Source organism: Protomyctophum parallelum (genome assembly GCF_964188405.1).
Source record: "Protomyctophum parallelum genome assembly, chromosome: 14".
NCBI classification, from domain to species: Eukaryota; Metazoa; Chordata; class Actinopteri; order Myctophiformes; family Myctophidae; genus Protomyctophum; species Protomyctophum parallelum.
This window is the reverse complement of record NC_139709.1, coordinates 32,183,000-32,198,171: the sequence shown is the minus strand read 5'-3', so window position 1 is coordinate 32,198,171 and position 15,172 is coordinate 32,183,000. Positions and strand designations below refer to the sequence as shown.

Genomic DNA, 15,172 nt, shown 5'->3' with positions numbered 1-15,172 from the left:
CTGGAGGTGCTATAACCTATCAAGCCAAAGAATGAGTACTCGGTGAACATCTCCAATTGTGGCCTTAATGATAACGGATTTAAGTGAGAGGACCAGCACCTGCCACAACAGGCCGAGGGGAAAGAAAATGAACGCTCACATTCTTGTGGCAAAGGATGACAATTTAAGCGGGTGCTTGACTTCGCCAGGAATCCCACCCCACCCTCTGCTGTGCAGACTATGGGCAACAGAGATTGTGTTTATGTTACACTTACGCTCCACCGCACTCTGGAAATTGGGTATGCAACATTGACCCTCTATTTTGAGTAAATCAGTACCCAGGAAGCCCTAGGATACCTTGTGCTCATGGCATATTTATTTGCACAGGTTTGTGTTAGTATGTTCTCCACTCAATGTCATGCAGCGGGCCTCTGTTGCAGTGTCCGCGGTGTCCGATTTCTGGGAAGTGGGGCTGTGTGGGGCAGTCACATTTTGCATGTATCTATGTCACCTGGGCCGGGTCTTTCAGTATGTGTCTGGTGTTGTTCAGCTGCAGGGCTAAATCATTCACTGACACTCATTCATATTCCCCTCTCCTCAGGCCACGGAATAATAAATCTCTGAGTATTGTAATACCACATGTCTCTTTGCACTTCAGAGGCCAAAGATACAGAACAGATCGACTGAGGGAATTGCAAACAAGTGCTAACTGAATAAGTAAATATGCATTACCATTAGAGTGGCCGCGAGTGCCAATTTGGCACGTCAACTTTGATACATACTACAGGCCAGGCGCGACACTGCCAGAAGATTATACTCAACTAGAGAGAGAGAGAGAGAGAGAGAGAGAGAGAGAGAGAGAGAGAGAGAGAGAGAGAGAGAGAGAGAGAGAGAGAGAGAGAGAGAGAGGAGAGAGAGAGAGAGAGAGAGAGAGAGAGAGAGAGAGAGAGAGAGAGAGAGAGAGAGAGAGAGAGAGAGAGAGAGAGAGAGAATATTTGATACTCGTGTGAGTTTCATCGATGGTGGAGTTTCTGTGTGAGACATTATGCAGCATCCTACCAACACTGTGCAACATGAAAGTCCTAACAGGTGCCACATGTGTGTATTAAACATTGCCAGAGTGGCATCCCTTTATTAAAGTATCCCATGGTAGACACTTTACCTTAATCACCTAAGAGTGATCTATACATGCGAATGCGTTGCATGTTGAAAATCTGAATGTATTTTTACATTCTTAAATTGAGCATATACAGTAAAGACAACAACATGCCCAAAATAGGTATGCCATGATGCAGGATGGAAGTGGTTAAGTCACATCATATGATGGGGTCTGTTGCCATTTCAATTTTCCCAAAAATGTGCGCCAATATAACTCGTGCAGTGCTGCACATAACTCCATGAGAAGGTAAGGCTCAATTTGAATAGCCCCCTGAGGTCTAACAAACCAGTTCACAGCTTCATAACGCCCAACTGGTCCTGGGGGGCCACTCCCTGTGTTCCCCCAACAGATTCACAGCTAACAATGCCCTTATCACCTAATACTCCTGGAGCTCTCACAGGCACAACTCATACTACCATAAATATGACGCCCGCTGGAGCGGCTTCAAGTGTCATCACTCCACAGGCATACGACTGTTTGTCTCTGTGTGACTTCAGAACTGCATTGTTTTCAGCACAAGGGAACTCTAACAACATCCATCAACAGAGATATTATAGTGTCTGTGCCGCAATAAAAAAAAAGAAAAAGAACATTGCGATTCTTGCCAGATCATGTCACATGATTGTCCTGCATGGTTCCCATACGAGATGCTTGCTTGGTTGACAGAAGAAATAAAGTGACCGTGATTTATGAACTACATGCTGGGAAAGGATGCAGAAGAATTCTTAAATGAAACGTGTGCTCCACTACTTGACCTGCTGAATGGCCTTTTGGGTTCCCTTAATTGGTAAAGAAAAAATACAAATGAAATAAAAAATGCCTGAGTCAGATTTACAACGAGGAGTGATTTTTATCTGAGCAGACACAGTTAAGTGTAGCATGCAGTTCAGTCAGTCTGAGGTCTGGGTCAATGTGGGCTACACCTTAAAATGTAAGGCGTTCCCCAGGAATGACTTACTTTGAAATATATACCCCTCTCTGCTTTTACTAAATTAAACGTTATTGTTGTCGATGTGATATGATTCATGTGATTGCGCAACTGTACATTCTGTAAGATAAATTCCCTAGCATGTGCTTAAAGTGTTTTAAAACTTAGTTGGAGCATGAAAACCTGCGGGCCAGAGTTTCTCTCTCTCATGTTTATGCTGGATGGGGAATTTTCTGTGCAAGCTGAGCAGACGGTTCGGCCACCAGTTCAGTGAGTTATATTGCTTTATTGTTACCAGCTGTTGAGTCTGAAACCTACACTCACCTTTTGCTCTATGTCTGTTTTCAGAGTCTACTTGACTACTTACAATATGATATTACAAGTGTTTCAACAAAATAATCATCACACAACCGCTATGCCTGCCATTCAAAAGAAAAGCACTGGGTGCATGCGCGCGGGCACTGGCCCACCTGTCAAGCAAACGAGTGGTGCCAGCTTTGCCTTGGACACGATTCACGAATAGGGCTGCTTTCGATTCGTGTAAATGTGTTTTTAAAAAACCCCATGCTTTACGATCACGAAAACGATTGTTCTGCTGGATACAGTACAGTGTTAGCACCACTAGTTGTACTTGTTACAGATGTGTACTGTGTAACCTGAGCGAGACTAGAGAGAAACAGAGTAGCCTATAAGCATCAAGCAAAGAGTCAGCAGACGCAATCCTGCTGAAAGCGTCCCAGGACAACCTGCTGTTGCACGCAGGCAGCCACCAGCGGTACTGGACCCACCGCAAGTAACAAGCAGCGTACCGCGAACTGACAGGTCAGTTACACAGGGACCACAGACTAAATCAAAACACTAGTATACAACATACGCCAACGACCATAGACACATCTAAATTCATGATTTGGATTGTAGTCATCGGAAGAAAACTAAAAAAAAAAAAGAAGAAAATAAATATGTAGCATGTCTTGTAATAAATGCGTCTGTTTTGAGAGCCAATCACCGGATCAATGAGTGTGTATAGCATCATGAACATGTGGTGGCCTATAATATGACCGCTAGTGCTTCTTACCCGAAATATGCGGTGGTTGGTCCAGGCAAGTTGATAAGGTACACTATAACTGTGATCGATAACCATCCCAGGAGTAGGTGTCCATCCAGCATTTTGCTGCGGCTCTAGGGCAGATCATTTCGTTTCTTCTGAGTAGCTGTGTAAAATCCCTTGTTGAACGTTCAGCACTTCTTATAGAGAGAGGAATTCTGCGCTCCTCCCATTAGCAGGGAGCAAGTGGGAGAACGAGGAGAGAGAGAGAGAGAGAGAGAGACAGACAGACAGAGAGAACTTGCCTATAAGGCAATGCCAATAAAAGTGGACTGATTGTTCTTTCTCTGTATGATAGAATAATTGGTTATATTGAAACCTGCCTAGCCTATATATTTACTTGGCAATTAACGTTATGCCTGCAGATATGTTTAACCTCATTAAATGGATACTATATATCTAACATCAGGAGTACAATGCAATTCATCCCACTGTCTGTACGGACCCGTTCCTGATCATTTCAAACGATTGAATGACTTTGAATAGTAAACCTTTCACATTTGTGTTCAACAGCGCTAATTATGTAGCCTATACTGGACAGACGACAGTCAAACAATACATGTAACATCATATATCACAGGAGGTTGTGTTTCTGTTTTGGTTAAAGATTGTCTTCAAAGTTAAATATCAGTCTAGTCTTGCCTTTGAAAGACAACATGATCAGTTTCACCTAATCACAAACTGAGACAAGTTCACATGTAGTTCATAATGAAGAAAGCAAATTTGTCAGCAAATATAACTTTAGGCTATTTCACAAGTGTTAAAGATGAAACCTTTAAGCCTGATCACTTAGAAAAAGATCATATTGAAAGTCATAAATCAAATGGCAAACTATCAATCATTCTTGCAAGAATTCTGAACCCTTTGGCAAAATGTGATCGCATGCGATAAACATTAACATCACATTTACTGGTCAAGACATAAGAATAAAAGCTATACATAACAGTAGCTAATTGAGACCCAACTTTCTCTTTAAGTGAGATATATGTATAATTTTGTATAATACTGGCAATGTACAAAAAAACCTCTTCATACTCAGTTCAGTTCTGTTTATTTTCAGCTTTTGGATAAAAGATACATGATCTGTGTATCATGTACAAAATACAAATTGTACAATTTTGAACAATGAACACCCAGCAAATTATGCCAGTAGCACAATCTCGCACAAGTCCGTGGTACGATAGCCCGGTCCATTTGACATTCGACATCCAAGATGACGAAAAAGGGGACAGGGAGAAGCATTATCAAATAGATTCAATTATCACAGTGTTTAACTACTAATAATATTCAAAAATATACTCTCAAATGTTTATTTAATGGTATTTTTGCATCACTGCATTCTTTTGTAGGAAAGAAATTACGTGTATTAGTATTTATTAAATTGACGGACTGATTAGTGAATACCATCCAATGACTGCTGGCTGATTTCTTAAGTCAGGGACAACCTACTTAACTCCTGTGTAAACACCTTTCAGTGGCTTTGCTACCACCTGACATCTTTTATGTCCACACACACCTTGCTTTCTGGCACATCATAAGTGACATAACGACAGTCGTAAGCCTGATTTATACTCTGTCGTATGGTGCATGAAAATAGCCGATCTACAAGCTCAGAACACGCCACAGAGGCACCGATGTGACGTGTTGTGATCTTGTAGATCACCTATTTTCAGGACATGACACCGTTGTACTACGGAACATAAATTAGGCAGTATAGCTGAACTTGGGAAGGATCCAGCTTTCCTCAGCTACACCTGGGGAGCACTCCTGCCAGGATCTCTATTCATTTCCAACCTCAAACAATATCAACGCCATTCATCACACGTCGGAAAAGATCAACAGATGGGCCAACACAGGCTCTATGTGCCAAGTTTCTGTTTACTGTGGCTACTTAAACACAATTGCATCCCAAATTAGGGATCATTGCAAATGATCTAGAGATAATTGCTGTAGTGGGTTTCATATCAAATTGGACGTCTAATCTCTGTCTTCTGCAGAGATCACTATTGAGCATTGCGTATGAGTGCAAATGTCAAGCATGATAAATGAAGACAGGTTAGTTTGCAAGTTTGTGCAAGGATAGCTGAAAAATATACCAAATTGAACCATTGATTTGTGCCGCCCCGTCGCACAAAGCAGACCATGTTGACATCCTCTATACTGCTATATTAAGGTTTTCTAAGACTTTAAGGCTTTTTAATTTTAGAAAATTTAAAGGTAATTTAATCCACACAGTGAATATGATTCCAGATTTCATACAGGTGTGTACTTAGAGCTATTCATCAGCCATTGCTAAAAGTGTACAGTGAGTCAAAGCCTTATGGGTAAAGGCCCCCAGTAAGGGCCTTGATTCTTAATAACACCTGGTTTTAAGGAGATCAGCTGGAGGGTTTGTCAGTACATGACAAGAATGGACACTAATCCCAGAAATACCCACTGGTCCTTCATGTCTCTTGAGTGGGATAATTGATTCCCACACCCTTCTAAACGTTTGCCTCCTCTTCACCGACAAAAAAAAACAGTGCTTGTTTCATTCTGGTGTCCAGGGAACATGGCAAATGAAGACAAAGGCATGTTCCTTTTTTTTGTTAAGCGTTCCTATGAGGGTTGTACGGCTTGTCAAAAGTGCTGTAGGTGTTAGCTGAAATTTGTTTGGTAATGGACACTAATCTGTTTGAGCTGTCAAGAGACTTTCCCTCAGTCCTGCTGTCCCTACACTTACTGTACCTTCCCGTGTCCCTCTTTCTGTTTTCCTACTATCTCTCTTGGATATAGAAAAACATTTAATTTAAATAGTATTATATATATGTATTTTTTTGTCTTCCGTTTCTCAGGAATGTGAATATCACAGATCATTCTGAAAACAGGAATATCAAATGTCCTGAAGAAATTACCCTTAAATAAAGCGTGGGTGTGTACTTGCCTTTTTTCCTGTTGAAAGTCAAATTCTAGTGTGACTAGAATACGCAGACTGGATTAGCAGCGTTAGCCTGTAGTGTTACATTTCTTTGCAATTACAACGAGGCTCCTTTGGGCATTGAGGTTAGGAGCACTTCTGTGCACACACTATTCAAATGAGATGGAATGCACTGTAGGATGTTGATGGATTTCAAGGTATTTCCGTCAGTAGAGGAGTAGAGCAAAACTTCAATTGCACACACACGTGTGTGTGTGTGTGTGTGTGTGTGTGTGTGTGTGTGTGTGTGTGCACGCACTGTCAAGCTTCTGCCAAGTGACCAAACAAATACTGATTAGTTGAGTGGAGAGAAAGTACAGAGCAGATCGTATATATTCGTCAGTTAACATGCAATGTCCAGAGTTACCATGCAAGGTGTCATGTTTCGTAGAACGTATACGTTTGTCCCTTTATGTCCACTTTTGAGGGAAAGGGTGAAGTGGGGGCCCAGACCATGCAAGGCTCCGCCTTTCTCTTTCTCTGTGTCTTACATATTAGCCTTGGTCTGACCTTGTCTTGATATCACATCCCTGGAGAGGAATGTAAATCGTATCCGTCCTATCCCAACCCAGTTACCACCAACCTCCTTGCTCTCACCACCCTTCTACTCCGCTTGCAGGGCCACATGATCTTTTCCATGCACCAGACATAATTTGTGGCTTAGGTTTGGAGGCTGACGGTGCGTCTGCGCCACTCTGCTGTTTCAGGCGTCGGGCGCACCGTTGTGCAGTTCTCATAGGATCGGTTCAGGGCTCAGGACGAGTCACGTCTGAGTCGGTGCTGTTGTTTTTGAAACCACAGTACATGCACTGTGACCCCTCCCCCCCCCCCCCCCCCTGCTTTGATTGTGTCCCACCAGTGCGTCTTGCAGTTGTCATAACTCACCAATGGGCCCGGCACAGCAAAGTGCATGGAAGTGAAGTGAAGTTGAGCAGATCGAGAAGCATATGCTGGAAATAAAAGCGATGTACAGTAAAAGATCCCATCTCATAACCCACTGCAAAACACTCAACATGTCATGTCCTTGGCAACATCGGCACTGCATGCATAACATAATACATTACTTCATGACATTTTAAGTTTTGGAACTTATATGGCTTATTGTTGCCCTAACAGGCTGGTGCATTTACAGCATGAGGCTAATAGTATCACCCACATTTACCTTGTGTAGGAATAAAAGATGGTAGCTGTAGTATAAAGAAGGAGCTCTCCCCTGTCAATAAACACCTTTAGTGGAACTTAATCCCAGTGCTTCATTTGTGGCATGTAACCTATGGTCCGTGCACATTTTCTAGTGAAATGTTATGACACACTTGAGCCAAATTGTATGTGTCTGCATGTAGTGACTTGTCCATTTCTCAAAATGTCTGTTTAAGTAGGATTTGTCTAATGCAGTGCTGCAGCATTGCTGTTCGGAGCATATGGGTGGCTAGATAATTGAACATGAAATGAATTTGCTTTCCTAGGTGAACTATTTCATTGAGCCGAAATATGTTTTCATTAGCAAATATATGGAGATAAAGATAGGCTTCCAGTTCCAGAAGAAGTGAACACAAAAGTGAACAAATGTACTAATAGTGTACTCTACAGAAAGCCCTGTTTGAAGATAGCGTGTTATTGGTGTGGGTTTAAAGGAAATGATCGTTCCACAGATATCTTCTGGTTTATTATGTTTGCTTATACATTCAGTGGGTTTAGCCCAGGGCTTTGTTCCCCCAAGCACTACTTACACTTCCTCTCTATTAACTCGCAAAACAATGACGTTTATATCAAACCACAGACGTTTTTTTTTTTCATCTCTCCGTCAAAGCCACAAGATATGATCCACTCTGTGGTTGCCCAGTAACCTGTGGAACGCCCTGCTTGAGCGATGTTTACAGAATGACAAATTTGTATTTGCCTTTGCTCAAACTCTACAACTCATCCAAGTTCACTCTCCATAGGGAAAGTATTTCCATTGACACAGCACAGGCCCAACAGTAAAAGTAATACAATAATAATAGTAAGGTGCCAGGAAATTACAGGTTACAGTGTGAGACAGACGATATGGTAGATATACAGTAGTGAATGGGTCACGCTCTTGACCAGCAGGTGGTGTTGATAGAATGCTATGATCTGCTTTACTTAGCATAATGAAACAAGACAGAGTCCAGCTGAACGGCTGTAGTCACTGCTACCTCCCTCTCAGTTGATCGTGACCTGGGATGACCCGGATAAATTGGAATTGTCCGGAAATGCAGGGGAAAGGGAAATTCTCTCTGTCTCTCTCTCCGTCTCTCTGTCTCTCTGTGTCTCTCTCTCTCTCTCTCTCTCTCTCTCTCTCTCTCTCTATCTCTCTGTCTCTCTCTGTCTCTCTCTGCGTGCGTGCGTAAGAATCTCTGCGTGTGTGTGTGTAAGAACATTGCTGGGCTCTAAGATGATAGGCTCTCATAATTCTCATGTTCTCATTATTGTCTCCACCAGGCTGAAGGTATGGTGAGAGAGTATGTTTTGCACTCCGTCCATGTGTCCGTCCGTCCGTCTGTCTGTCCGTTACAAGCTTATCTTCAGCACCGTTAACCCGGTCGATACCACATTTTGCACACGCACTCCCTGGATGCCAACTATGAACCTCTGCCCCAAAGTTTCCAGAACGGCCTGTTATAGCACCACCATGAGGCAGCTTTTCACATTTTCCTATATACAGGTTTAATGTTTGTTTTTCCTTAAACAAACATTAAAAACGGACAGAGTTTAATGTTTGTTTTGTCCATGTTTGTTTTGTCTGATGATTACGTCATAAAAGATGTATATATATATAGCGCCCCTCACTTCACACTCACACAGGTGTGATTATTTTACCTATAACTGCACCCATCTGCGAAACGTTGCATGCACACTCCCTAGAGGCCAAGGACAAACCTTTGACCTGCATTTTTCACATCTGCCTTTTGTAGCGCCACCAGGAGGCCGACTTTTGTAAAACTTTTTTTTATTTTTTATATTACACCTCCAGATTCTGTCAAAAAATCCCGCAAATCGTTACACAGTATCTCTATAGTTATGTGTTCAAGACGGATCTGTCCAATATTTCATATTCTACCCTAATTGGCTACAATTGGCTTTCAAAGTTTGCAGGATTGGCCTGTTTGGCCCCTCAAATCACGAACGTTGCGTGCAATTTCCGTGAAATCTTTCACACACTTTCCTACTAGGCTGAGGAAAGTGTATATCCCACCCTTTTCACATTGGCTTGTTATAGCGCCACCAACAGATGGATTTTTGCAAAACACATTTTTAGAACAATACATCAATTCAATCATCCATTTTCCATCAAAGGCATATGAAGAAATGGCACATTGGCCTAATATAGCACCACCAGGAGGCCACAACCTGACCTGGCCTGGTGGAGACCTGTGCCCGAGGGGCACTTTATCTAGTTAAAGCTCTGTTAAAGTCATCATTAATCTGTGACCTCAGCACTGATACAGCTTTGACACGACAAGTGTCTTGAGCACCTTGTGATTCGGCCATGACATGTACTGATAACGTTCTGTTAAATATGGTGAGTTATCTTTGAAAGCCTCTTATCAAGTTGCATGGAGGCTTTCTCAAACATATATGTAATTTTTTTTATTCAAGGGCCTGAAAAACATCGAAGACCCGTAACCCCAAATTGACCCTCAAACGGTTAGAGTGCATTGTACCTCATGGGCTCTAATGCCTGACAGCGAATATATTTGATGAAAACTATTTGCGAACTATTTGCTGCTGCGTGTCACTTCCCTGCTCTCGCTGTGTTTCCTGCCGCTATCTATCTAGCTCCAAAAAGACCCAAAAGATAGCGTACAAAATAAGATTCCCCTTATCATGGTGCTTTTACACCCTGTATTGCCGTGAAGCCAAAGGAGGAGATAGGGATGTCAACGCCTATGGTAATGCCCATCCTGCAGATAGGTGGCCCTGCCCGCTTCCCTGGTTCCCATGTCTGTGGCCATCACCTTGTGTCTGAGACCTGGACATTTCTTTAGAGTGGAAATAAAACGTTCTTCTGAGTTTAAATTAACACCATGTCAACTCCTTGAAATAATGGAAGTTTTTCAAAAAATTAAGAAATTAAAAAAAGAAATATATACAATAAACTGGATCAAAAAATATTGATATGACATTTATAAAAAACTAAAAAGAAGAAAACAACAACAACTTCTGAGCTCTATAGAGGGTATGCGTGTGACATCATCATCAAACCCGGAAGTTATGCAGGAAGGCCTATAGTGGCAAAAACTACTTTCTGGCCTTGACAGCCCATGCATCCAAACAGAAAAGTCCAATCTGATTGCATTAAACAACGTTAAACAATGTTTAACTTTGCCTGTTGCTTTGCCACTCGATTTGCCACTCGATGTGCCATTCACTTTAAGCATGCGCATACCCTCTATTGCACCCAAAAAAACTGAACTTATAACATTCAGTAGATTTTCTGTGGAGTGATGAGGGTTGCTATGATCCTACATTCCCAGATTTCCTATCGTGGCACTACACTGTCTCTCTGCATTCTATGTATGTGATTACCGCGCTTATTGTATGTTGCTCTGGACAAGAGTGTCTGCTAAATGCCTAAATGTATTGTTAGTGTTGATAGTGTTAGGCCTACTGATTGTGTGAAGTATTAGTTGTGTTAAGAGTGTTGATAGTGTTAAGTATTAGTAGGGTCTTGAGAGTTGATATTGTTGATAAATGTTGTTATTGTTAAGTAGTGGTAAGCCCCAGAATGCATCAGCACCCCTGGTGCATCCAAACTTTTCAAGTCTCCCCCTTTTCTGCTCCCTCCATTGGCTCGCAGTTGCTGCCCACACCGAGTACAAAACACTGGTGTTGGCCTACAAGGCAACCAAAGGCATGGCAATGGACATACCTTCAAAGCCTGATCGAACCATGCAACCCTCCCCGCTCACTCAGATCAGCTAACACATGAACACTGCCTGACACATGAACCTTGTGTTCTCTGTATGGATAAGAATGTTTCCTAAATGCATAAATTGTCATTTCAAGGGTTGTTTTTGGTTTTTTACAGTAAAACAGGTGGTTGCTATAGGGTCTATTATTCTGATGGTTGCTATATAGGTCTAATATGCGGTTGATATGTTAAAACAGGTGGTTGCCAGGGTAGAACAGTGGTTGCTAGGGTCTAATAAGCATTGTTAGGTTAAAAATTGGTTGCAACAGGAAAATGTATGGATGCTAGGTAATACAGGAGCTGCTATGGTAAAACATGAATGAGACATTTCTGCCTTTGAGAGATTGACCTAATCTTACACAAAAGTGGCAGGTGTAGTTAATTAGTGAACATGCATGTCTGTTCAAATGGTCATACAGCAAGAAATATAAATTGGCTTTTACAGCTTAGGCCTACAGATAATTACCGTAGCATTCAGCAGGTTTGTGTGAATTTTTCAATTTATAGAATATTATACTCTATTTTGGGGGTGTAGTGAGTTCCACTATATAAGTGTTAAATATCTCAAAAAATAAAGACATGCCAAACATTGTAGAGCTGGAAAGGCGTTTCTAGCTAAGAGTTTGAAGGACTGCAAAAAATAAAATAAAAACAATAATTAATAAATTAACGGAGCACAGGTCTCCGTCAGGGAAGGTACGGTGGTTAATGTGCAAAAGTTTCACAATTGGACGCTGCGTTCATGATTTGAGGCATTTGGTTGAAAAGGGGCCACTCCCTGCAAACTTTGGAAGCCAATCTTAGCCAGATCAAGACAGACGGATCTGCCTTGATTACATGATATGACTAAAATATCGAGGGGCAAGATGGTTTAGGCCGGGGCGACCATACCAGATAACCAACATAGCCAACATGAAATGTATGCTTATCAACAACAGATACATATCTGCTACTGCCATCGGTTAAGGTGGTTGCACACTGGACGCGTTTTTCGGAAAACCGATAGAGAAACGCGACAAGAAATCCGAAAAATGCGCTCTGTGTGCAGGGACCTTTAATGTCAGTTTTATTTGCAGATACGATTATTTCGATTGTAGAGCTTGAAGATCTGTTTGTTACGGAGTTTCTATGATTTGAACAGCATAATTTTTGTTTTAAAGTCTGGTGGCCATGTGTATCTGGGAGGAAGGAAGGAAGGAAGGAAGGAAGGAAGGAAGGAAGGAAGGAAGGAAGGAAGGAAGGAAGGAAGGAAGGAAGGAAGGAAGGAAGGAAGGAAGGAAGGAAGGAAGGAAGGAAGGAAGGAAGGAAGGAAGGAAGGAAGGAAGGAAGGAAGGAAGGAAGGAAGGAAGGAAGGAAGGAAGGGAGGGAGGGAGGGAGGGAGGGAGGGAGGGAGGGAGGGAGGGAGGGAGGGAGGGAGGGAGGGAGGGAGGGAGGAAGAAAGAATCACACTCCTCAACCTGCCTTAGACAGCACAACACTAACAAGCAATGATAGCAATGCTGCTGTTCACTTCCATGTCTGCCAGTAGATTAATACACACACACACACACACAGTCACACACACACACACACACACACACACACACACGTCAGGTCATAAGAATAAAATAAGTCATATTTGATATAGTTACTAAAAGCACCGCCGCTACTATAGATTGATTGATTGATTGAAGTATTTATTAACAGTTTGCAGTACAACAGTACATTTCAAGCACAAACAAATAACAATACAACTAAACGTTAACTGTGAGTGGACGAGCCAATAAAGCACTGCACTTGTTTACAGGAGGGTCCACCTTGTTCAATTCATCATAACATTTAGAGACATACAAATAGCCTACTACTACTACTACTACTACTACTACTACGGGTACTATCTATCATCAATGCTGATAATCATTTCACTGTATGATCTCGTATAGTTCAGTCACATTATAATTTCATAACACAATAGTGACATCTAGTGGGACAAACACATTTGCACAGTCACTCGTCTGACTCAATGAGTCAATCATGTGAATATAATTAATAGCCTTCTTGGCTTCACAAAATACTTTGTGAATCCTAGTCTAGACTAGACACCCATGAACGCAAACATGAGCGAAACACCGATCGGTAACAACCTATAACAACCCTCACTCACACAGTCACACTTAAGGGAAACATTTATGGAAAACTGTGTAAGTAATGAAAGAAAATGTGATTACGTTGATATTTTTCTGTTGCATGATGTTGGTGGTGGGACTGTCTGTCTTATGTCAATGGAAGTCAGTCTGACCGTGGCTTATTACGAGTGGGATACAGGGCAGAGGCGAGGCCCGTTCGCTCCGGACATGACTTGGGCCTAGCGCTATTTTTTTTTTGCTCAATGAGATCATCATTGTAGTGAGGTCACCGACCGTGGGCACGCAGAGGTGCCATGAATGATGGCTGGCACAATAAGTCCCTCTGTTCAAGGCTAAGGGGAAAAAACTGAATGGACATGTCACATGGCGAACAAGAGGCCGAGCTGTAGATGGCTTATTGTCGGTTTATTAGGAGAGGACACATTTCTCAATGCATGCCAGGCCCAGCCACACAGTATGACATGACATGACAGGAATGATTTTGGGGATATTAATCTCTTGTGGGGGTTGCCTCATTTGAAACACGATCACGCCCTGCATAATTCAACGCTATGCACAAGTGAAATTTACACACAAACACATGGTTTTATGCTAGGCTAATATAGCTTATAGAAGTGTGTGACTGCTGTGACAGCCTGGCAGTTCCACTGTACTGTGCATACATTCACCTGCCACATGGCTGATGTATAAACTGAACAGACATTACATTTTTCCCCATGCATTAAACACCCAGGGCTGCCCTGCTGTGCTGACTTTGCCTCTGTGCCAGCCAGTGCTGACAGCTGCTGGAAAAAAGGGCCTAGCTGTGTTTAGTGCGTTGCCCCCTTGAGAATGAAAGGTCTGGAGGCCAGGCCAGCCCACTACTCAACACCTGCAGGCCAGGAGGCAGCTGGCTCCCTGGCAGTCCCTGCAGTGGTTTCCACTCCATTTTAGAACGTGCTTGGATCACTCAAATTATAAGTGGCATTGAATAAATTGGTCAATCAAACAATTTGTCTTTAGACGTGTGGGCCTTTAGGCTAAAGTATAGGCTAATTCTACGATGCGCTTCCTTCTGTCAGGTCCGTCCAACTGTGACCCGTTTAGATAATGCGTTGAGTTAACTTGAATATAGGATATTGGTCAGTCAACATGCACACTTCAATTTAAAAATGAATCAATTAGAGTCTAGACTTAATTGCCGTTATGAGTCAATTAAGTCGTGACTCGTGAGTTTTAGTTGTTGCCAACAATGTATCACATTTATTTTGTTGAATAGCCGCAGTGAGAGTAGGCTGCAGTCTCCATCCACTGTTTAATTAATGCACTTGCTTGTGTTTCTTCATGACTCCACTAGATGGCATTAACATTCAAGCTGTTTCTCATAATCAGTGATTGACATTAGGCCTATACATTTGAGATACATTTCACTGTATGGTGCAATCATAATGGCATTATTTTCAATACCCTATATGCCTTGAAATATGATAGCCTACTCAACAGAACATTTTCTGCAGACTATGAAATAGCCCAAGTTTAGTATTTGTTTACGATGTTTATGTTATTTTACACACTAGCCTAAAACTATAATTTTGACTGTTTTGGGTTGGTTTACACGGTTTACATGTAAACAACTCTTCACAAATAATGCCAGGTCGAGTTGCCATACTTTCTAAAAGCAATATTGTCATTTCCTTAAATTCCCTTTACAACCAATAAAGAAAGTTGTTATTTGTTCCCATTATTTGTTTTAAGGGATGGAGGCGCAATGGTTTTTACTTGCACTTAAATTATTATTGTGAGTTTGGGGTAAAATTAGATAATGAATAGGTAACTCCTTTATTTAAAAATAAAATAAAAAGCTTCCGCTAAATTAATTCCCTTTGATCTGGTTGCATCCTTAGGCTACTTAACAAACAGCAGTGCACTTATGCTATGGTAATTGTGCTAGCTTAATTATAGTGTAGGCCTAATGCTAAAATGAAAAAGGCTATATTAGACTTA

The 15,172-nt window shown here is 41.8% G+C and overlaps 1 protein-coding gene across 1 annotated transcript in view; it reads right to left on the bottom strand.

Moving 5' to 3' along the window:
* wnt9a (wingless-type MMTV integration site family, member 9A) overlaps positions 1–3,278 on the bottom strand; it is a 31,652-nt gene extending 28,374 nt beyond the window's left edge. The window contains exon 1 of the mRNA XM_083782334.1: positions 3,142–3,278. Within this exon, the coding sequence (XP_083638460.1) occupies positions 3,142–3,233 (92 nt within the window). The 5' untranslated portion in view covers positions 3,234–3,278. The remainder of the gene's footprint in view (positions 1–3,141) is intronic.
* Positions 3,279–15,172: the final 11,894 nt, after the last annotated feature.